This window comes from Sphaerodactylus townsendi, linkage group LG04 (genome assembly GCF_021028975.2).
Source record: "Sphaerodactylus townsendi isolate TG3544 linkage group LG04, MPM_Stown_v2.3, whole genome shotgun sequence".
Classification (NCBI taxonomy): domain Eukaryota; kingdom Metazoa; phylum Chordata; class Lepidosauria; order Squamata; family Sphaerodactylidae; genus Sphaerodactylus; species Sphaerodactylus townsendi.
In genome coordinates this window covers 154,792,522-154,816,574 of record NC_059428.1, presented here as the reverse complement: position 1 = coordinate 154,816,574, position 24,053 = coordinate 154,792,522, and the positions used below count along the sequence as shown (strand labels likewise).

Below are 24,053 nucleotides of genomic sequence, written 5' to 3'. Positions count from 1 at the left end.
AACTTGGTAGCTACTAGAGGGAAGGGCACCCCTGTTATAGAATTTCTTCTCCAGATGACCCCCTTTTAGGCTTCTGGAGATGGCAGAATGAACTATGCCTTCCCAGTGTGGGTGTGGTTACAACTTAATGCTCTCCCATCACAAAAGCTCCCTAAAGAAGCAAATCTGTCTGTCCTAAAATGTTGGGTTTTTTGCAAGTGTCTGTCACAGCTTAGTCATGAAGGGGTTAACTGTGCGTATGCAAACAAGTTGCTGAGGTCACTGTTTTATGACCCGCTCTACTGATTAGCTACTGGTCAGTGAGACCTCCCTTGCCTACATGCCTGTGAGCACGTACACCACAGGTTATAAAAGTTAACTCTGTTTCTTTGAGCAGATGGCACACATGGCTACCAGAAGCCAAGATGTAGCACACCAGCATAGACAAGATGCAACAGAGTGTATAGTAATGTAGATATGTAATGGGAAAGAAAGGATTTATTACTTTATTTCCATGTAGCCCTCCCTTATAGTTAGTAAACTCATTCATAACAAAGCAACCAAGAAATTGTCTCTGCTGTTTTACTCTGCTAATATATATTAAATTGCCTACACAAAAAAACCTCCTTAAATAGATACTTGTGCAGTCCAAAGGGGGAGAGGGCTGAAGCCGCATTGAAGAAGAAGAAGAAGAGTTGGATTTATATCCCTCCTATAGGAGATTCAAAGGGGCTTACAAACTCCTAGACACAGGCCCTTTCCCCACTTACTGTTTGCTGTGCGCTACTCTGCCCAAATAGCGCGGGGTCCAGCAGCGCTCCCCATGAGTCCGGGCGGCGACAATGCAGCCGCCCCGACTCTGCCACTCTCCCGCCCCCTCAGCGCGAGTCATTTCTGGCGCTGATAAAACGGCACCTTTCATGACCCCGTGCAGAGCGTGGGGCAGTGGGGAACATGACTAGCCAGAAATGACTTCAGCTGTGGGTAGCGGCGCCGCAAACAATGAGAGTGAGGGAAAAGGCCCGAGGTAGTATAACAGACTTCTCTCAGAGACACACTTCTGAAGATGCCAGCCACAGACCACGGCCACACAGCCCGGAAAACCCACCACAACCAGTTGAATCTGGCCGTGAAAGCCTTTGACAGAGCCCAGTCTCTTTGGAACAAGTAATATGGCAATAATTAGAACATCAGGTGAACGAATTATTGCCATATTGATTGTTGCAAAGAGTCGTGTAGCAGATCTTCTGTACACGGCAAGATTGCAGAGAAACTTATACGGTCCAATTTGAAAACCGCTCGCTTATTAGTACAGTGATAATGAAGCAGCTCTGATACAAATAAATCCAAAGATAGACTCCTTCCACTCAAAATGTTCACAAAGTAAACAGCCTTCTCTGCAACTCTGAACCGAGAAGGTGCAAAGGGTGACCTGCAATCCCTTGCAAAGTTGGGTCCTCTTTCTCTTGGGTACCGTGCGACCTCAGGAATTCCACAAAAGCTCCTTCTCTCTGGGCAAGTTCTTGGTAGGACCCAGTTTCGAAGATCTGCCCCTCGGCCATCACAAAAATCTTATCCACTCGGGGCAAAAGGTGGACGGCATTAGTCACCATAAGACGAGTCTGGGAAGAAAAAGAAACAATCCTGGTCTATTGTCGAAGGCCTTCACAGTTGGATTCAACTGGTTGTGGTGGGTGTAGTCAACCCCGCCCAGAATTAAATTACCGCTAGGAATAGGCGAAGGGCGGAGGGAGGAGTTTCATCTGGCGGAGGCGTCAGCAACAGGAAGCCTTGGGTTTTAAGTGATCCTGACAACTCTCCCCTGTGCTGGTCTCGCACCTTTGTAGGAGGAACATTGGCCCAGGTGTAAAGGGAGGTGGGTAGGAGATGGCTGGGAGACCGGAGACCTGGAGATCATCATGTGATGCATGAGAAGTCTCACCTGGCCTACGTCGCGGGGAGAGGAAGCGTGGCGTCTGAGCCTAATCTCACCTGGGGGCAAGACCATTGTCCCTAAGCCCGGTGACTAGACCAGACAGTTGACCCGTGACTCATAGAGGATGAGGAGTGGGAATGGCGGTCTCGCGACCAGCAAGGCGTAGGTCCATTGGCGTCCCAACGTTCTACCACGGTGCTGCTGGGTCAGCAGTGCATCCTACATCCTGCCTCCTTTTTACATTTTAGAAAAAAGGGGGACCGAAATGCTAAGGGGCGATTTAAAGGGGCCTTGTCTCCTCCGCCATCTGGTCAGAAAGCTGACCAAGCTGCTTGTGTAACAGTAGAGGCAACAAGGGGTAAAGAAATTGAGGGGGCTTCTTGCACGTTACAGGCAATAGTAAGGCACACATTGAGCGAAACAAGATCCGATGCTTGAGCACAGGTCGGCAATGCAGAGCTGTACAATAACACTCAACCATCCTCCCGGCAGCCAGCTCCAGAGGGCTGACCACCAATGGGGCAAAACATCACATACTTCAGATTAGATACAACTTCTTGCAGCTCCATTACTTTCATATGAATCAATTTAGAATTATCAGAAAGATTAAAACAACACATATTTATGTACATTCTATACAGGTGATGTAATAACAATAGTAATCAATAAGCACGATTGTCTAGGGTCGTGAAGTTCCACCTGCTGCTCCCGGAGGCCAGGAAGTCCAGAGCAATGGAGGTAGAATTGATAGGCTTCGCAAGGGCACAGGCCAGCCGGCCAATAGTCTTGGTGTTACAGGAAACAAGTCCGGGGGGCTCCCACAAGGGAAGTTGCGAGGGGGACAGGCTCCATATGGAGAGAGGAAAACGCGTCGTTTCGACAGGAGGGATCAGGCAAGCCGAGGCGGCGGCGGCGTCCAGGCTCTAGAAGTGGGCACAGGAGTGGCGGCAGAGTCGGCAGACAGACAGGCGGAAATGCAGCAATAACAAATAACGCTTTAAAAACTAGGGCATGCAATAAATTTAAACAACAAAACATGGCTAAGCGATACATAGGCTGGATGATGGAAGGAGGAAGGCAACCCGTGGTTGCATAATTGTCCCAATACATGGCTCTTGCTGTTTGATACAAAGCTACAGAAGCGATGACGTTAGAGTCCATGGATTTCTCAAGAGCATTAGGGAGAGCTACTGATAGTCTTTAGCATTGCAAGGTTCAGTGATTCTCACGAGAGCAAGGTTGTGAGAGAAAGTGTTCAACAATTATTCTGGCAGAGCTGAAAACGAAGCGGAGAGTTCAAGGGTTAATCTATCAGGAATGTTCTGGCTGCAATTCAAGTTCAGCCAGGGGGCGGCAGAGAGGGAGAATGGCGGCTGTAGATGAGGAGCAGCGACACCTGGCGTCAACCTTTGAGCCATAGCTGGCGAATATGGCAACCTGGGATTGCGATCTCGTGGAAGAATGGGTGTACTGGTTCAGAGGAGTCCTCCCATCTTGGCCCAGGCTGGAGGGTGTCGGGCTCTCTCAACAGAGGCGGTGGGATCCTCCCAGGGAGGCCCGCTCCATCTCGGGATGGGGCTGGCTGGCATGAGGCTGGACTCCTGTATAGAAGAGAAAAAAAACAGCGGCAGCTTTTCCCCAGGGGTTTCGCGTGCTGGCTGGAGTTAATTCGTTCTTATAGATGACAATGGAAAGCCCGAGCCCTGAGTGGGGCGGGCAATTTTTGATAGAGAATAGAGAGTACTTTGGATATGGTCTGCTGGTTGAGACCTTGGTGGGTCAATAGGGGGGGACTTCTCCCCTTTTTTCGTTGTTTGTACTTTCGTTAGAGCATGATTGGCCCATTCGACTAGCGATCACTTGCAACATTCAAAGGCGTTAGAGATACAAGGCAGGGAATTGCCCGAAGGCTTAGGAGAAGGGGAGAGGTCATATCAGGTCGGATGTTTGTTTGTAAAACAATTGAAAATACCCGTCTAAGGTGTGGGTTTTGCAAAGCAACTTGAACAATTCACAATTATAGTCATATCATTAATACTTATAAGCGTCTATAGGAAAGATATAGAAGATGCAAAGAAAACGGTTCCTGGGCTTGAGGACAGTCACAGGAGCAAATTGGGGAGGGTTTTGCAAAAGCCCTTTATCAGATCCTAGATCTAGAGGAATTGGGGTCGCGTCAGCCCATTAGAAAGAGGAGGGTGTGCAGAAAGGAGAGGTTTGGAAGTCAGCTCTGCCTTCCCTCCCGTAAAGGACTTGGCCGGGTTTGAGCTCGCTTCCTACCACCTTCACAGCGGAGGCACAATGTAAAGATAGAGTATTGGCTGAGAGACCCCTTGGCTGACTAGCCAGGGGAGCCCTCAGCAGAGGAATGTGGGAGCATGAAAATGATTTTGGCTTCATGTATGTAAGCTTGCGCCAGTGTGGCAGTGTAGGCTCCAGATGGGTGAAGGGAAAGGTTCTCAAGGAGAGGTTTGAAGAAGTTTTGAAGGTTTAAACTAAGATGGAAGTGACTGAAGCAGGTCCCATGGTATCCTGAGAACAGCATACAGAGCTGTGTCCGTTTAAAGGCGGATGCTGTAATGAAATGAAACCTTTCAAGGCATTGGCACACATAATCAGAAGGAGGAAAACTTTAATTGAAGCACAAGAGCATGGCTTAGAAGCAATGGAAAAATCCCTATGAGGGAAACTTTAGGGTCTCTCTTGAAGGGCAAGACATATACCAAGAACATACATAGGCATACAGAGCCCATATAAAATGCTTGAGGAGGATTGCAGCTCTGATTTGAGATTTTGCTCTCTCTGAGGTGCTGGCAGGTACTGCCACTGGGAGCTTTGAGCTTAGAGGCTTTGCACAGGCTCCAGAGGCTATGAGATCTGTGGTTTGAACCTTACAGCTGGAGAGAGGCCAAGGGGCTTCTTCTTCCTGAAGGACTTTGGCTTAAGGCCATTAATGCGAGCATCTTCCCCTTTCCATGCCTCATTGTCCTGTAGATTGGCTATAGTGCATTCTGAGGAGGAGCTCCAAAGCGGCAGTCCTCTTCGTCAGCATTCCTTTCTGCTGCAATTCAGTGACTGTGGACTCTGCAGAGATTTTGAAATCGTGCCCATTCTGGGGCACTGGCCCGGAGGCATGGTGACTTTAAGGTAGAAGGGGCTACAGCAGAGCAGGAGTATGGAAGGCGTGGGGAGGCGAGCTTGAGAGATTTAGATGCTTGAACTTAGATTAGACTCAAGTGAGAGCATAAGAGGCCCAGGGTGTTCAGAATTGAACTTGGCAGTTTCTGCAGGATGTTTGTCCATACTTGGATGTGGATGGCTCCCTGGTGCATGGGGTCCGATGACCCCTGGGATGAGTGAACAACCCCTGTTCAGGCTTTAGCCAAGACCAGCCTAATGGTTTCCGTGGGGATGGGATCACTATATACTGAGCTGGAGCTTGTGGCGAAGATCTCATGGGGAGCTCGGGGGGGAGGGTTTGAGGTCGCGGATCTTGGTTCGGGCTGAGGGAGATGCCGGTGAGCCTCCCAGGCAGGAGGCCCTGGGCTCCTGGGGTCTTAGCCCTCTGGGAGAGACCCTCCTCCGTCAGGGTTAGCCAAGCCCCTGGGGCAGCCTACAGTTGCCTCGAGAATGTCCTGGCTTACCGCAGGTGGAAACACTTTCGTCTAGGGCTGCCTCATGGCGGAGAGAAGCCCCGGCGACCCCTAGAAGGCTGGCTTGATGGGCCCGAAAGACCCGATATCCTGGCAAGCTTTGAGCACATGTTGGCCAGCTCAGGGGTTTCCTTCCTAGAGCCTGTGATAAACTGCGGCACTCAGGCCGTTCTCCTTGGCTTAGGAGTTAAGCCCTGGAGCCTCCCTCGTTGTCCAGCCTGCCTCTTGAGGCCTCATAGACCTGTTCACAAACTCAGCATAGGGCTCTTGAGGCTTCTGCCCGGGTGCTAGAAAAACTTTGGGTTGGCTGTCGGCATTGGGGACTTTCAAAAAAAAGCATGCTTGTAGAGAGCATTCAGAGAAGGCGACGTAGGGTGGCCACCGGCAGAGACGATCTGATTGTTAGGGGTTACTGAAGACATCAAAGCGTAAAGCTGGCGGCACAATGTAGGCGCCGCCCGAGGCGGCTGCCCTGCTAAAAAACATTACCCGGCGGAACTTCATCTCCCAGATCACAAATTGTGCAGGGCTCAGGAGCATCTGCACGGAAGGTGGTCTTCCGATGCGTCGGAACCATTAGAAGAGTGATTCACCATGACCTTCTAGCATGCCTCTCACATAGGGGCTGGTGACTCCCTCGTCCAGCACCCGGCTGCGAATAATGAGGATGTTATGGCAAGAGGCGGTGCCTGGAGCAATCCGCCCGAATGGCGCCACCCTCCCTGTGAGTATCTGTGAAGTGAATGGGGCACAATGCAAAATCCTCCCAGCGCCGTCTTCCGTCAGGGTTTCTTTCTTCTGCAGATCGTGGCTATCGTTCTGCGAGTTCTGAAAACCAGCCAGCTACGTGGCAGGAGGTCACGAGTAGCCGAGGAAAATGAAGAAGTGAAGACAGGGGCTGACTGAGCGGCGGGAGAGTTGGGAAATGGGTGAAGGAAGCGAGGGGGGCAGAAGGGAGGACGTCCAATTTAGTGGATAGAAAATTCGGGGTTGAAATTGAAGGTGAAAGATCGAAGGTGACCTACAGCAAGGGAGCTACGTGAGTCTGCAGGCTGATGGCGACAAAACATTGTCTCCGTCAGTAGCAGCGACATCGGCCTTGAGCTCTGTCTGGCGAAGTCGCCGATGTTTTCCCAGTCCTTAGATTCAATGTCCCCCTCTGGGTACCATGGACACTGAGCTTCAATCTCCTCAACCAATTTGCGCAGCTCCTTCTCTTCACGAGGGGACCTGCATTTAGATTAAGCTTTCAGTTAGATCGCGTGCTTGTCATAAGCCCTGCTTGCAAGCTCCCATACTCACGGTGTTCGATGCGGTTGAAGGGAAGTGTCTAGGGCGTGTCTCTGGATGCGCCCGATCCAGAGGACGAAGCGATGCGAAGCAGTGGTCCCTGGATGCGCCGATCCATGATGGACTTGGTGTCGCGGTAGCCCTTCCCCGGCGACGGTGTGAGCAGGGTGGAGGTTCGGGGATTCCGGGTTCGGCACCAGCTTGTAGTCAACCCCGTAGAGTCGTGCAGCTAGGAATAGGCGAGGCAGCGGAGGAGGTTTCATCTGGCGAGAAGCGTCAGCAACAGAGGCAGCGGGTTTCGTGATCCTGACAACTCTCCCTGTGCTGGTCTCGCACCTTTTATTAGGGTTTCATTGTGGGCGTGTAAAGGAGGTGGGTAGGGAGATGAGCGGGAGACCGGGAGACCTGGAGATCATCATGTGATGCATGATCTCACCTGGCTACGTGCGGAGAGGAGCGTAAGCGTCTGAGCCTAATCCTCACCTGGGGGCAAGACCATTGTCCCTGCGCCCGGTGTAGACCAGACAGTTCATGACCCGGTGACTCCTTAGGGGGGGATGAGGAGTGGGGAGTCTTGGTCTTCGACCAGCAAGGCCGTAGGTCCATTGGCGTCCCAACGTTCTACCACGGTGCTGCTGGGTCAGCAGTGCATCACTACAGGTGGGTTTTCCAAGCTGTGTGGCCGTGGTCTGGTAGACCTTGTTCCCAATGTTTGCCTGCATCTGTGGCTGGCATCTTCAGAGGTGTATCACAGAGGGAAGTCTGTTAAACACTGTGTCCAGATGAAGCGTTAGGAACAAGATCTACCAGACCACGGCCGCACAGCCCGGAAAACCCACCACAACCAATCCTGATCTAATTCATTTGGGTCAGCAGAGCCTCCTCTTGAAACCTGCTGTTATATATTCACAGATACATTTATTTCAAGGTGTCATTTCTTCCTGTGTATCTATAACAGAATAATAATTTAAAAATCTAAGGGGAATCGGGATAAACCTCTGCTGGAAACAGTATGTTGGACTATTGGTTGGATGCAGCAGATCAATATAATATGAGCTCAGTAGGAATACACAGATGAGCAGAATTATGATTTTTCCTCTAGCCAGGACTTGGATTGACTCCCTCCCCACCAGGGAACACAAAATCCCAAGAGGAAATACAGACAATTCCAAGTGTGTCTGAACGATGGAAGGAATGGTTTACGATACCTCCTATTGCAAATTTGGGGTTAGATGGTCTGACCGAGTAGGATTATTCTTAGGGTTTAAAGGGACGTCCACACAATGTGAAATTGAGAGTGTGTGTGTGTGTGTGTGTTTTGCCATCAAATCACAGCTGACTTACTGTGACACTGCAGGGTTTAAAGGCAAGGGACATTCAAAGGGGGTTTACCATTGCCTGCCTCTGTCCACGGCCCTGGTGTTACTAGGATGTTGTGGGTTTTCTGGGTTGCATGGCCATGTTCTGGTAGTATTTTCTCCTGATATTTCACCTGCATCTGTGGCTGGTATGATGCAGCCAAAACGTCAGGAGAAAATACTACTGGAACATGGCCATGCAACCCACAACATCCTGGTGATTCTGGCCGTGTAAGCCTTCGACAATACATTGCCCCTGGTATTCCTTGGGGAGTCCCCCATCTTAGCTAGCACGGTGTAGCAGTTAAGAGCGGTGGACTCTAATCTGGAGAACTGGGTTTGATTCCCTGCTTCTCCACATGAATGACAGACTCACTCTGTTTTCTTTCTAATACAGTGGAGACTTCTGTCTCCCCAATTCATAGGCAGCTATATCAGGCAACACAGGAGACTGAACAAATATCAGAGCCAGCGTGGCATAGTGGTTAAGAGCAGGTGCACTCTAATCTGGAGAACCGGGTTTGATTCCCTGCTCTGCCGCCTGAGCTGTGGAGGCTGATCTGGGGAACCAGATTAGCTTGTGCACTCCGACACATGCCAGCTGGGTGACCTTGGGCTAGTCACAGTTCTTCAGAGCTCTCTTATCCCCACCTGCCTCACAGGGTGTTTGCTGTGTGGGGGGAAGGGAAAGGAGTTTGTAAGCCCCTTTGAGTCTCCTTACAGGAGGGAAAGGGGGATATAAATCCAAACTCTCCTCCTTCTTCTAATCATACCTTGTCCTTCAGCAAGCCATTGGGTCCAAGAACCTGTTCAAAAACATGCTGGCCAACCTGGGCATCCACAGCAGACAGCGGGTCATCCAAGAGGTAAACTGAGGCCTTCTTGTACACTGCACGGGCCAACCCCAGCCTCTGCTTCTGTCCCCCGGAAATATTTATGCCCTGCAAAGCCACAAAACTTTTCTTTTACTCACGATGCGTACACTTGATCGCAAAATTCAGGGACAATTAGAAGAGTTGTTCACACAGAGGGCATTTCTGCGGTCCCAGAAGGTTGGGCCGGAAGCAACAGATTGACTTTCAATCGAAAGAGTTTTCAGCTAAACATTCGGAAGGGCTTCCTGACAGCTGGGGCAGTTTGTCAGCAGTATGGGTTTCCTCAGGAGGCGATGGGCTCTCCTTTGGAAGCTTTTAAGCAGATGCTAGATCTGACAGCTGATTGGGTGCTGTCAACCCAGGCAGATCATTGGAGCAAAGGCAGGAAGTGATAAGTCTGTGCCCGGTCCTTTCTTACAGGCCCAGGATAATGTAGATCGCCGCTTTGGCATCAGGAAGGAATTCTCCTCCATGCTAGATTGGCCAGGGATCCTAGAGCCTTTTTGGCTTCCTCTGGGCACAGAGCAGGGGAGGCAGGTAGTTGTGAATGTTGTGCGTTGTGCAGGGGGTTCAATTAGATGACCCTTGAGGTCCTTTCCAGCTCCAAGTTTCCTTGAAATCAGTTTTTCATGTTCCTTGTCTAAGCAAAAAAAAAGAAGTGATGGGTTGGAGGAGTCGAAAGGTCCTTTGAGCACTGTGTATATAGCAGCAAGCCTTTATTGGCATAGACAACAGTACAACAATAGTAAAAAACTGATTAAAAAACATATACAGTACAGGAAATAAATGTTAAGTGGAAGGAAATCTACTGGCATTTAGTAATTTCCAGGAGAAAGTCTGCCACTATCATACAGAGAGAAGGATCAGGATTGTCCAGCAAGTAGTGTAATCTAAATAAATCAGGGAGATCAGGTAAATGTGAAGGAGTAAGATTCACATACTTGGATCTGATTTCCTTGAACCTGAGACAGTGTAGTAATTGGCGGGCCAGAGATTCAACTGAGCCATCATTACACGGGCACAATCTATTAGCCTTGTCTTGCTTGTTAAATCTGCCATGTAACAAGGCAGAAGGCATAACATTAAACCTGGTGAGCATTATGGCTCTCCCTTGAGCAGGGTTTATTAAGCAATACATGTAGTGAGCACTGTGTATATAAAAAAACTCTCTTTGCTTGGAGGCTTTTTATTCAGTCCTCGCTTGGCCAAGCGGGGAGAAAGCGAAATCCTCAGTGTGTGGCAAGGCCCTGCCTCTTAAAAAGAAAAAAGGGGTTTGATCTGGACAGGCACCCAACCTGTGGAAGCGCCCCCCAATCGATGTTAAATTGCCTCATCTTCTCGTCAACACACCTAGCAAGCCACTCACCTTCTCCCCTATTTCAGTCTGATTCCCAGCAGGCAAGCTCTCTAGGTCTGGCTGTAGGGCACAGGCTGCGATCACTCGGTCATACCATTTCCTGTCCATCTCTTGTCCAAAGGCAACATTGTCTTCCACAGAAGCGTTTTGTATCCAGGGTTCCTGGGGAACGAAGGCCACGGTGCCCTGGGAAAACAAACAAAGGGTGTCAAACGCGGAGAAGAATTGGCACGGCCACACCCAGAGGAGACGTGGACGCCTGCAGCGAGCTGGTCTGGTTTTCCAAACCAAATTGGGAAAATAAAATCCCGCTCAATATGTGGAGCTAGGGATTTCGGGCCTCTTCTGACTGCCAAAGAGACAAATAAATAGTTTTAGATCAAATAAAGCCAGAATCCTTCCTAGAAGCTAAAACCCTTCCGGGGTGAGGCAGTCTACAAATATAATAAAATAAATAAATAAATATATGAATGAATGAATGAATGAATGAAGAATGAATGAATGAATGAATAAAACAACAACAACAACTAAACTGAGGCTTTCGTACTTTGATCACATTCTGAGAAGAGTCATTGGAAAAGACAATAATGGCAAGAAGTTGAAGGCAGCAGGAAAAGATGAAGGAAAAGAGGATGGACTGACTCTATAAATTAGGCTGCGGCCCTCAATTTGCAAAACCTAAGGAAGGCTGCTAACAACAGGAAGTTTTGGAGCATTCACTCACACAGCTAGCACACGAAGATAAATTTTATTCATTCATTTATTCATCCGTTCATTCGATTTCTATGGAACTCTTTCCCAACAGAAGTGCTCTAGTTACGCCACTGGCTGAAAAGACTGCCCAGGAGAGGAAAAGGCTTTACCTTCAGGGCCACCAAGCCTTCTGTTCTCTGCAGCTCCCCAAGTAATGCTGACAGTAAAGAGGACTTGCCTGCTCCGACCTGGCCAACCACAGCACAGAGACCACCCTGGGGTACAGTAAGGTTTATCCTGCAACGACAGTAACATTCAATATCCAGTGAGCTTTCTTGCACTTAAGCACCTACTGAAAGAACAACAGTAATGCTCTGAAATTGTTGCCATTCAGAAGAAGAAGAGTAATGGGTTTATACCCCACCTTTCTCTCCTGTAAGGAGACTCAAGGTTGCTTACAAGCTCCTTTCCCCTTCTTCTCCCCACAACAGACACCTTGTGAGGCAGGTGGGGCTGAGAGAGTTCCAAAGAACTGTGACTAGCTCAAGGTTACCCAGCAGGAATGTAGGAGTGCGGAGACACATCTGGTTCACCAGATCAGCCTCCGCCACTCAGATGGAGGAGGAGTGGGGAATCAAACCCGGTTCTCCAGATTAGAATCCACCTGCTCTTAACCACTGCACCACGCTGGCTCTCTTTGCACCTTGTGTTGGGACAACCATAGACTTTGCCAATAGTTGCTTGGATTGGTCCCTAGGTGAATATCCATCAGCACGGAAATAACAAAAAAAATGGGGGGATCACAGAAAAAAATGTAAAGTTCCTAATTCTACACAACCACCTACCTTTTAAGGCAGGGGGGACATTCCGTCCCCCAGGTGAAAGTCCCATTCCTTACAACCACAGGACCCTGTACTAAAGAGATAAAAGAGACACAAAGGCCTAGTAGTGGGAACATCGCATTGGAGGGAGGTCATTGGGTTTGGATGTGGTTTCCTATCCATGCACAAATCGGACCCGTGACTTTGCACTTTGCGACATCCCTTAGCCTTACCCTATATGGGAAGGCCGCAGACAGATCCAAGAGCCAACAGCGGAGTCGCCTCAAACACAGAAGGCGACTTCTTCCCCAAGCCGGTACTTACTGCAGTCGAAGGAATCACAGTTCACTGCCGTTTGCTCCAGCTCTTCGAGGCAAAGAAAGGTGGCTAAACGTCTGAGGGAAACCTTGGCCTGGGATAAAACACACACATTTAAGCTTCAGTCTTTCTCCGGGCAGGTGGGCTTTGCGGGAGCTTTAAACTGCCAGTGCTCTCTATGGAAATCTTTCTCTCTGCCTGAGTCTTAGCAGACCAGGTGCTCAGGAGCAGCAGCAGCAGAAGGCCATTGCTTTCACATCCTGCATGTGAGCTCCCAAAGGCACCTGGTGGGCCACTGTGAGTAGCAGAATGCTGGACTAAATGGACTCTGGTCTGATCCAGCAGGTTAGTTCTTATGTTCTTATGAGTCAGACTGTTCATTTTTCTAGCTCAGTATTTCCCAGTCTGAGCGGCAGGGGCTCTTCACAGTTTTCTGTGCTGGAAAAAGACTTTTCTGCCTTTCCCAACATGGCATTCATCTGGGACCTTGTCATGCAAAGACGTGCTCTGCTACCAAGAAGTGGCCCCTTTCCTTTCCGAGTTAGAGCCTGACCATTCCTGCAGTCTTGTCTCTTGAGTCTTGCAGTGGCTCTTCTGAGACCTCTTGTCTGAGATATTTTAACTGGAGATATCAGGTACTGTACCTGAGGCCTCTGATTTCTTCATCTATTTATACCCCAGCTTCCCAAAGGGGACCCAAAGCAGACTGACACGCGAGTCTTCCTTTTTATCCTCAAAACAAGGGCTGTTCGACAGTGGGATATGCTGCCTTGGAGTGTGGTGGAGTCTCTTTCTTTGGAGGTTTTTAAACAGAGGCTGGATGGCCACCTGTCCGGCTGCTTTGACTGTGTGTTCCTGCATGACAGGGGGTTGGACTTGATGGCCCTTCTGGTCTCCTCCAACTCTATGATTCTGATCTAGAATGCAGGTAAGTAAAAGGCAGCTCAAGGAAAGATCGACCTGGGACTCACTTGCATGACGGCGTTAATGGAAAAGGGAAGGAACGAATGAGCCGTGTTGAGGATGTTGACCAGTGCCAAAGAGACAAAGGCCTTCTGGGCATTCAAGACGTTGTGCTCATTTGCCAAGGTATAGACAGTGAACATGATGAAAGTGACCTGTAAGGCAGAGAGGGAAGAACTGGTGAGTGGCCGCGGCTGCTGTGGGTGGGGTGACTTCACCAACGCTGGCCAAGCGGGGCTTACTAGGAATGTTGAGGAGTGGAAAGAAGCCAAAGAAGCCGAGAAGAGAATCTGAGAAATCTTCAGTGCCCGGAGTTCCTGCCGTCGCGTGTCCAACACTTGGCCCATGAAGTGCTCTTCCCAGCCTTGCAGCTTGAGGGTTTTGATGTTGCTGAGCATAGAGCTAATCAGTTTGGCACGATTATCCTTATGGCGCATTTGGACTTCCTGAAAGAGGATCCAGAGCAGAACCCCATCATTATGTCAGGAAAACATCACAACCCAGTGTTGAAAAACTCTAGAATCAAGACAGTGACAAATCAGTTCCACACAAACATAGGACAACTATAGACAATAGCAATCAAAGGAAACAAAGACCAGGATATTTCTATTCAAATGCATTCACCTATTGACCTTGCTATCTTCATTGTTACTCCCAGGCTACAGACTTCTTTGTGACTCACATACCAGGCTACTCTATTCAGACGGCCTCACCTTTTGACCTCACAGTATATATACTTCATTTGCTTTCCATTCCTACTATTAGATCCTCTGAAGATGCCAGCCACAGATGCAGGCGAAACGTCAGGAGAGAATGCTGCTAGAACACGGCCATACAGCCCGGAAACCACACAGCACCCCAGTGATTCTGGCCGTGAAAGCCTTCGACAATACATAACAACCCAAAGTTTACAGCAAAGTTTACAGCAAGAATACCTAACTCTAGCCACAAACAGTTAACCCAGATGTATTATTGAAGGCTTCCACGGCCGGATTCAACTGGTTGTGGTGGGTTTTCTGGGATGTGGCCGTGGTCTGGTGGATCTTATTCCTAACATTTCGCCTGCATCTGTTGCTGGCATCTTCAGCGGTGTATCACAGAGGGAAGTCTGTTACACACTGCGTCCAGACCTCTGAAGATGCCAGCCACAGATGCAGGTGAAACGTTAGGAATAAGATCCTCCAGACCACAGCCACACAGCCCAGAAAACCCACCACAACCAGTTAATACAGAGATTATCAACATGCACCCACCACAAATTGCTCTTAAATATTAAGTAACATTGATATAAGGCATGCCCTGACCTGGATAGTTTGTGTACGGCACTCGTGTAATGTGAAATACCTTCAGAACTGTTTCTTAAAAAGCCAGTGTTACATTCTGTACAATTGATTCCTAAATACAATTAAACCCATCTAAGTTCATTGAGCTGTAACCTGGAAGGCCCGGCTAGCCCGATCTCATCAATTCTCAGAAGCTAAGCAGGGCCAGCTTTTGCCTTTTGAGAATCTTAATCCTTCAAGAGAAAACCTTGCTCCTAAGTTTAAATGAACCTCTTGCCCAGAATCAAACTTATTTGGCCCAGAGAATCTTTTACTCGGTGGGCCTTTCCCCACTCGCTTCCATCCCCCCTATGCTGCGCGCTGCTCTCAGCGCGCGGCATCCCAGGCGCGCGCCCAGGCGTCCCCACGACCCCGCGCTCTGTGCGGGGTCGTCAAAAGGCACCATTCAGAAGAGCGTCTGGGATGCCGCGCGCTGAGGGGCGCGACAGCAGCAGCTTGGGGGGGGGGGGCTGCACTGTCCCCGCCCCTCTCAGTGGGGAGTGCCGAGGGACCCCGCGCTACTCTCCTCGAGTAGCGCGGGGCTTAAGGTAAGTGGGGAAAGGGCCATAATTCCATTTCATGACCTTCGGTTGGACAAGAATCTGTTTTCATTTAACCGGGCAGCTTAGAGCCAGCTGATTTCCTACCGGCAACTTATACCTGGAAACGGCTTCTTTTCTTGGTGATCACAAAGTTCAGAGGCAAGAGAAACAGGAACACCGCAACGGAAGTCAAAGCAGACGGCCCAAGGAGCTGTTGGCATGCAAAAGGGAGAGACGGCACCAGAGGGGAAAAAGCCCAAAAAACATTAGAATGCATTTCTATACAGAGACCCTCCCTTGGCCCTGACATACATTCCTCAGAAATGAAAAAAGAACTGAATTATTTGGCGCCCAAAAACTGGGGTGAAGATTCTTGGTTGTGAGTGGATTGTGCAGATACTCATAGCAGCAACAGGAGAATTGACATGGGAGTTTCCTAAGCAGGTTCCTCAGCCAACCACTTGTGGCTATGCATTTCCACCAAACGCCCCTTAACTGGCTTTAACAAGTTGCCATGTTCACACATGCGCAAGCTCTCACTACAGCTCAGAGCCCTGCATTCCCTTAACCACATATTTTGACGAAGCATTCAGAAGCAGATCAGAGGTTAGGTTACAGAAGGTGCTTCCCTCTTAATAACTGACCCCCTAAAAGAAGCGTGAACTTTACCTGCCAAAGGAAGACAAAACAGACGACAATCCACACAGGGGCCACCCAGGTTCCGTTAAAGTAGACAATGAGGTCTGCTAGCTTCTGAGCATCCACAGACACCAAGTTGACTATTTCTCCAACTGTTGCTGCTTTCTTGGCTGCAGCCGACAGGACTAAGATCTACAGGAGGAAGAAAACCAAACCCTAAGGGGAGCTGTCCCGTGTCCGTAACTGTTTGGAAATGGCAGATGTACACATTTTTGATTCATCAAGACCCACAATTTCTTGGCTGAAGAATATTATCCTATGGGGAGCACTGGCGTTCCTGCCTAGGGACATGGGGTACCCCTTGTCCCCGGGCGCATCGATTGAGGTCACGTGGGGGGCGCCAAAACATCCTCTTACACAGCGAGGAATTGAGCAAGCCCTAGAAAGCAGGCACTGAAGCAGCCGACTGCTCCCAGTGCCTGTCGTAGCCCCGCCCACTCTGTACGGTGGCCTGGAGTGTCCAGGGGGCGGGGGAGAAGTCCCACTGGGCTCCCAGGAGCAGGACTGGGGAGCTCCGCCTCCCCTCCCTCTAACCCAGCATGCCTTATTCGCCTTAAATTAAGTGTGGCATTACTCAGAAGCCTTCTCCCGGGCAGCGGGGCGGCAGGCACAGGAAAAGGCAAGCTGAGCAGGGAGCCCAGAAGCAGCAGCAGAACTGAAGATGATGCTGGCGTTTGCTTGGTAAACCTTCAGATGGGGGGGTGACTTGTGAGAGATTTACATGCTTAAAAGTTAATTCCCACTTGCACTGGCTTGGAGCTGTTTCTCAGGCTAGCAGCCTACCTCACAGGGTTGGTGTGAGGACACAATTAGGAAAGTGGTGGGAGAGGCCATGGCCTTGTATGTATGTTTGCTGGGGGTAGGAGGTGATTTGTGAGAGATGATGCTGATGTTTGCTTGGTAAACCTTCAGATGGGGGGTGACTTGTGAGAGATTTACATGCTTAAAAGTTAATTCCCACTTGCACTGGCTTGGAGCTCTTTCTGAGGCTAACAACCTACCTCATAGGGTTGGTGTGAGGACACAATTAGGAAAGAGAGTTGGTGGGGAGAAAGCCATGTATGTTTTGCTGGTGGTGGGAGGTGTTTTGTGAGCTGGTGCAAAAAATCATTGTTTGGTCGTTGTGGGGGAGGGTGGTCATCCATACCTGGGGTGGGGGGGCACCAAACTCAGATTTTGTCCCCGGGCTCCAGTTTGCCTAGATTCGCCCCTGATGGGGAGCCATGCTTCCTCAACTGGAAATTCAGCTTCTCTGTCTTCTTTCACACCCTCTTTCCCATTCCTTTCCTTCAGATGTATTCTTCCTTTGTGGGGTTTTTGGAAACCTGCTACTTTGCTGACTGCCTGAATCTATTATTTCTATTATCTCCCATTAGAGGTCCAACAGGTGCCAACATTATACACCTTTCGGCATCTGATTAAGACTGTCATTGGCCCCTTCTGCACATGCAGAATGATACACATTCAATCATCTTTCACAATTGTTTGCAAGTGGGTTTTGCTATTCTGCACAGTCAAATCCAGCTTCAAAGTGCTTTGAAAGTGGATTGAAAGTGCATTATTCTGCATGTGTGGACAGGGCCGAGGTCACCTGGGCATTTGACTGATTTATCCCATCTACTCCCAGACTATTGGGGTTTTTTGGAACCTTCACATGGGAGAGGTTAGGGAGGGGATAGTTTGGGTACCGGCTAAGGTATGCTTTTAGGAGATTTTATATGTTATGAGGATGGTTTTATTGTAATGTTTGGATGCATTTTTATATTGGGTAACCCGCCCCGGGATGAATTTGAAAGGCAGGATAGAAATCTGCTAATGAATAAATAAATAATAAATATTTCAGTGTTTAATGCTTGGGACACTATTTGTGTGTTTGGAAACTGCTTTGAGAGAGTGGCAGAAAAGCGGTGTATGAAAACTAAAAAACTAAAAAGGAAAACGAACAGATCAGCCACTGCCCTGCTTACCTTGCGATAAACAAGGCCTGTCACGGCAGTCTTTAATTTCACTCCCAAAGCGAGACACACATACATGTAGCGTTGCTCGAACAGCGTTTGGAGACAGGCTAACAGGAACAGCAGCACAGCATAGAAATACCCGTTCCAAGAAGGAGCTTCTCGATCAGCGACAAAGTCGAGGAAAAGGCTACAAGATGAAGAAATCTAGACCACAGCACATGGGCAGGGCGAGCTTCACCATCAAAAGATCAAGACAGTCATAGCCAACAGAAAGAAAACCACACACTGCTGGCGAAGACTAAAATAATGTCAAGTTGGAACAGTTTCATTTTAAAACGTGCAATAATGACCCTTAAAATCATATGATGTTTAGATTAAATATACAAACAAATAGGCCAAGGAGACCTTCATGCATCTTCTCTGAGGTTTCTGTATTCCTCAGAAGATTGCAGCCTAGGACAGTGATGGCGAACCTATGGCACGAGTGCCAGAGGTGGCACTCGGAGCCCTCTCTGTGGGCACGTGCAACCAGAGTTCGTCATGTGGGGGGCGGAAAATCACCCCCCCACACACACACACACATCTAGGCTAGCCTGGGCCACTGAGCACAACATGTGCGCACCGTGGTGAGCAGGGATGACTCGGCTGGCAGGCCTGGTGCCTGTGCTCTGGGTGGCTACTGCCTGGGAGGGGTGGGGCGCAGAGGAGGCAGAGATGCTAGAAAGGCACAGAGCGGTGCATGCGGGACTTGCTGGAGGCTAGAGCAGGCTGGTCCCTGCTCGAGCGGGTGGGGTGGAGGAAGAGGGAGCCAACTGTTTTTTTCTAAACTAAAACCTCAGCAGTCAGGTTAAATTGCCGGGTTGGCACTTTGCAATAAATAAGTGGGGTTTGGGTTACAGTCTCAAAAAGGTTCACCATCCCTGGCCTAGGAGCTTGGTAAACCAAAACACAAAACATTGTGCTTAAAACCACACAACAGCACGATCGTGGTGGTGTTTCAGTGGCAGGCATCTTCAGTGCCACCGCGTACCATTTCAGGCCTACCCGACTGGTACACTTCACACCTGCAAGTGCATCTGGTATTTTCTTCATAGCATATTTTCCCATGCCCACATACCTCAGGGTCTTTGGGATCAAAAATAAGAAGACATTGCCGACAACCAAAGCCAACGTCCCGAGGAGGAAGGATGGCCCAAACACACTCCAGAAAGCTTTCAGCAGCGGCTTGCTAGGATAATATTCCGTCTGGAGCAGGACAGAGGTTTCCCCTGGCTCCTCCATTGCTCGCTCGCTCCTAAACTGCACCGATCCTGCAACTCTGTGCAACAAGGACGTGAGCAGAGAGCGAGAGATCAACGAACAGGCATCATAAGAAAGCCTTTCCATAACTGCATAACTACACATCTTAACGATACCGATAATCGACACGTCGATCAACAGTTCATAAAGCTTTTGCAACACAAACACTGGTGGCTGCAAATTCTTTATTACAAAGTGGCACACACAGTCATAAATATACCCTTGGGAATTTTGTGTGATGGTTTCTGTGCAGTGGAAGAAATTGGTGCATGGTTTGCCCTTCCTGGAAAACTGTTCCCCTCTAGCATTTTCCTTTCTGTAAAGCATCTCTAAGAAGCCCTCTGATCCCACAAAAATCCTTGCTGGCCACTCCCATCCCATAATGATTCTTCTAGTATCCCACCTACCCCTCCAACAGGCAATGGCAAACCACCTCCACGTTGGAATTCAAGAATCTCGGTCCTTATTTATTTATTTATTTATTTATTCATTCATTCATTCATTCATTCATTCATTCATTCATTCATTTATTTATTTATTAGGTTTATAGACCGCCCTCCCCCGGAGGGCTCAGGGCAGTGAACAATATAAAGAGCACAATCAATTAAAATACAATATAAATATAAATTAGGATGGCTCTGATAAAAATAAACCTTACTCTATTAAAATGCAGCATTAATAATTTAGTTCCAGATGGCGCCTACTATCATTCCCACAGAAGCCCCAGAGTGGGGGTTTATAGGTCTAGAACTAGTCATATTCTAGATCCAATCCCACGAGGCTTTCATGTGTTCCTACACGGCAGGGAATTGGACCTGATGGCTCTTGTGGTTTCTTCCAACTCTATGATTCTAAGAGCCACCTACTCCCATTTCTGGGCAGTCTACAGATTCAGCTGTTGGAAGCAGGCCTTCTAGCCTGCTGAACTCGCTCATGGTGACTCGCATCTTAAGCAAGAGGAACTTACTGCCTGGCCGTTGGGCGATTCTTTCTCCATGCCTTTTCAACCTGAGTCACAATCTCTTCGGAGGTATTTTCTCTTGCTAAGGACCACAGGTCTTCTGTTTGTAACGGCCGCCAATATCCCTTCCAGAGCAACCTGTCACAACAAGAGGTGTTTTTTCCCCCTGAAACCTGTACAATCTGCTAAGCGGTAGGGAAGGACGGGAAGAGAAGGGAAAGAGGCTTGCTTTCTTACCCAAGGAACCAGCAGAAAGTGATCTGGGAAGCAAACGAGGCCTTGCCCTCTGGACACGGGTTCTGCAAAGAGGTACAGCAAATCACAACCCTCATCAGGTTCAAAAACAGGTACTCATAACACATTACATGGTGTTTGTGCTGGGACAGGCAGTGTCTGGTGTACAAAGAAGACCCCATGGGGAGCAGCAAGAAAAGATAGCAGGGTCAGGCCTTGCTTTCTGTTCAGTGTCTTTCCTTGCCTGTCTCAGAGGGCAATACCCTCTTTCTTCTCAGTGGTTCCACAGCCAATTCTCTCTCTCAACTAGTGCAGAGACTACCTCTGTCTCTCCCCTTTACTGTCAAGTATGTTAGTTCCCTCATAACCTTTTAATTTTAATCAGGCTGTTCCACTCATGTGAAAAATGGGTGGGTTGGGGATTTAAGGCACCACGTTGAAAAGGAGGGGCAGCCAGGGAGGAAAAGATACCAGCCCACCCGCCCAAAAGAGGGAGAAAGAGTCTGCCCAGTCCATACCATGCTCTCAGCCAGGCGCCCAGTTTCCCATGCCACCCTCTGGTCACCAGATCACAGCACTAGCAGTTTGCTACCACCCTGGCTTGGGGCCAGAAGGGCAGCTCATTGGGATTTTCCGGCGGTAGACTTAATGGGCGATTTGCCCCTGTTAAAGAGTGTGGCTAGCAATTGCCAATGAGGACTAGAAAGCTGAAGGAGAAACGGAAGGCAGGATCCTGAGAAAAGGAAGAGCCACTTAAAAAGGCCACGTGCTTACATCAGAGGCGGCGTGGGAGAAGAAGGGAGCCTGATCGGTGCACCAGCAAAGTACCAACTCCAGTAAGATCAACGTGAAGTAAATATACGAGGTAACGTGGTGGAAGGGGTCGCTTCTGAAGCCCTGAAAAAGACAGAAAGCCGGTTGGCCCATCAGACGTCCCCAGCAAACTGCTTGCCTCCCAACAGTACATGTTATGTCAGCTTCCAAGAGGAAACAAAAACAATATTTTACTTAATATCTTGCCCATTCCTGGCTCAAAGGCTGGCTTGTGGTTGATGTGCAGCAATTCGGTCATGTGAAACATCTTCAGAACTGTTTCTAAAAAGGCAGCTTTACATTCTGCTCAGTGGATTCCAAAATGTTGTTATATTTTTCAAAGTCTGTTGGGCGCTGACCTGGACGGCCCGGCCTAGCTCTGATCTCAGGAGCAGTAGTGGTGCAGTGGTTAAGAGCAGGGGGATATAAATCCAAACTCCTCCTCCTCCTCCTCCTCCTCCTTCTTCTTCTTCTTCTTCTTCATCATCATCATCAGATCTCGGCAGTTAAGCAGGGTCGGCCCTGGCTAGCACTTGGACAGGAGGCCAACAAGGAATTCCAGAGTCGCTACACAGAGGACAGCCATGGCAAGTCATCTCTATAAATCTCTGGCCTTGAAAACCCTACAAGATCACCACAAGTTAGCTTCAACTTGACGGCCCTTCACAAACATACACACAAGTCTATCGGGGTCAAAAGATATAACTCTTCTTAGCATAGTGCTGGAAATAGCTAACCATATTATTGTTATTGTTTGTTATTGTTACTGTTATTATATTAGTTTTATATACCGCCCTCTCCCCAGAGGGCTCTGGGCAGTGTACAACATTTTAAATAACAGATAGAGCACAATTTAAAACATAAACAAAATATAAATATAAATAAGATACATATAAGTTCTATTAAATTAATACCTAAAACCTGTTAAAACATACAGCGTACAGCATTCTGATATGCAATATATATAATACGCGGCGTCCGACAACTAAAACCCTCCCAGGAGGGGGATGGTGGCCCGGCAGATGTTATAGAGACCACCGAGGGGGGAGGGGGGTGCAAATCAGCGGCCTGCCTCTCTAAAAGCCTGGTGGAACAACTCGGTCTTACAGGCCCTGCGGAACTCACCAATATTGAGAGATGTCCGTTTCGCTTGGGTTCCACACGAGTAGGACCTCACAAAACTGCGGTTCCCAGGGTCCCTTCCCAAAAGGTCAGGACTGCTAAAGGTCAGAGGCCAACTTGCTGGTGGTCCCTAGCCCCTTGATGATGCAGCTGGCCTCTAACCGGGCCAGGGCCTTTACAGCTCTGGCCCCTGCCTGGTGGAAAACTTTACCACCAACTATCCGGGCCCTGCGGGATCTTGGAGAGTTCCGCAGGGCCTGTAAGACCGAATTGTTCCACAGTGCTTTGGGGGGGCCGGCCGCTGATGAGCGCCCCTTTCCCCCTTTCCGCCCCCCTTTACACTCTGGGCCTTTAATATTGATGGGGGCCCTCCGCTCTCTTATTTTGTTTCCTTCCAGGGTGGGTTTATGAAGTTTTATACTGGACGCCAATGTAATTTTGTTAATGTAATTTTGTTAATTTGCTGTTTTAATGGGGTTTTAATGCTGTTTAATGGGGTTTTAATGTGATTGTTGTTTTATTATGTTGTTCACCGCGCAGAGCCCTTCGGGGGAGGGACGGTATATAAAATCAATTATAAACAAACAAATAAATAAATAAACCAACATACATTCTTAATACACATTATAAGACAGGCCTCATTTTCAGTCTGGCTTCAAGACCACTGCATGTTTAATATATACTTACACCTTCCAGGGCATGTTGAATTTTAGAGCTTACGGAGATGGTGGCAGAAAAGAAACACAGCAACCAATAAACCAGTAACACGCCTGAAGACCGGACCCCCTTCAACCGTTCTGTCTGAGTGAGAAACACAACAAGGACCTAGAAAGAGAAACGCATTGCCTTGGAGGGTGGCAGAGTCTCCTCCTTTGGAGGTTTTAAACAGCGGCTGGATGGCCATCTGCTTCTGTATTCCCACGTGGCAGGGGGTTGGATTGGATGGCCCTTCTGGTCTCACCCAACTCTATGATTCTAATTCCAGCCGCAAATGGTTCTCCCCCGTTCTGCAGAGGGAAGGGCAGCAAATCAGGGTCTACCGCGAAATAGCGTGAGAAAAATGACAGGAAGTACCAGGGTGACCATCTGCAAAGCAAGGCTGAGGACTGAACCTGGCGGCTGCGGGACTCCTTGGACTGCTTGCCGGAGAACGAAAAAGATGCTCGCAAAACACAGCAACAGCAAGGCGAAGCCAAGAACCTGAGGGAGAGAAATAGCCCAGTGTGAAAAATACACCTGCAGAAGGATCCAGAAACAGCAATAGGATGACTTCGGTGGTAGAGGTAATTCGTTGCTTGCAAATCACACCAGCTCTGTCTTCCATTTAAGAGGGCGATATATTCAGCTGAAATCTTTGGGTGCTGCTTCGATGTAGGGCACCCTGGACACAAGACCATGCAAGCAAGAAGGTTCATCCAGCCTGCACCCAGTGTGTATTTGTGTGTATGTGTGTGTGTGTAAAGTTCCATCAAGTCGCAGCCAACATACAGTGACTTAGTAAGCTTTTCAAGACAAGAGACAAACAGGTGGTTTGCCGTTGTGTGCCTTTGCATAGGGACCCTGATATTCTTTAGTGTGTCTCTCATCCAAATACTAACAGGTGGTTTGCCATGGCCTGCCTCTGCAAAGTGACCCAGGTATTCCTTGGTGTGTCTCACATCAAAATACTAACAGAGGTGGTTTGCCAGTGCCTGCCTCTGCTTAGCGACCCAGGTATTCCTTGGTGTGTTTCACATCAAAATACTAACAGAGGTAGTTTGCCATTGCCTGCCTCTGCATAGCGACCCAGGTATTCCTTGGTGTGTCTCCCATCAAAATACTAACAGAGATAGTTTGCCATGGCCTGCCTCTGCAAAGCGA

At 48.8% G+C, this 24,053-nt stretch overlaps 1 protein-coding gene across 1 annotated transcript in view; it reads right to left on the bottom strand.

Moving 5' to 3' along the window:
- Window positions 1–24,053, bottom strand: part of LOC125431416 (ATP-binding cassette sub-family C member 6-like) — a 35,324-nt gene that overhangs the window by 8,491 nt on the left and 2,780 nt on the right. The window contains exons 3-19 of the mRNA XM_048494181.1: window positions 23,268–23,393; window positions 22,881–23,018; window positions 21,033–21,155; window positions 20,262–20,323; window positions 20,031–20,162; window positions 18,882–19,082; window positions 17,774–17,951; window positions 15,777–15,938; window positions 15,226–15,318; window positions 13,486–13,689; window positions 13,252–13,398; window positions 12,287–12,374; window positions 11,987–12,056; window positions 11,312–11,438; window positions 10,458–10,634; window positions 8,990–9,157; window positions 1,412–1,601 (exon numbers count right to left, since the gene is read on the bottom strand). Of these exons, the coding sequence (XP_048350138.1) occupies window positions 1,412–1,601; window positions 8,990–9,157; window positions 10,458–10,634; window positions 11,312–11,438; window positions 11,987–12,056; window positions 12,287–12,374; window positions 13,252–13,398; window positions 13,486–13,689; window positions 15,226–15,318; window positions 15,777–15,938; window positions 17,774–17,951; window positions 18,882–19,082; window positions 20,031–20,162; window positions 20,262–20,323; window positions 21,033–21,155; window positions 22,881–23,018; window positions 23,268–23,393 (2,386 nt within the window). The remainder of the gene's footprint in view (window positions 1–1,411; window positions 1,602–8,989; window positions 9,158–10,457; window positions 10,635–11,311; window positions 11,439–11,986; window positions 12,057–12,286; window positions 12,375–13,251; window positions 13,399–13,485; window positions 13,690–15,225; window positions 15,319–15,776; window positions 15,939–17,773; window positions 17,952–18,881; window positions 19,083–20,030; window positions 20,163–20,261; window positions 20,324–21,032; window positions 21,156–22,880; window positions 23,019–23,267; window positions 23,394–24,053) is intronic.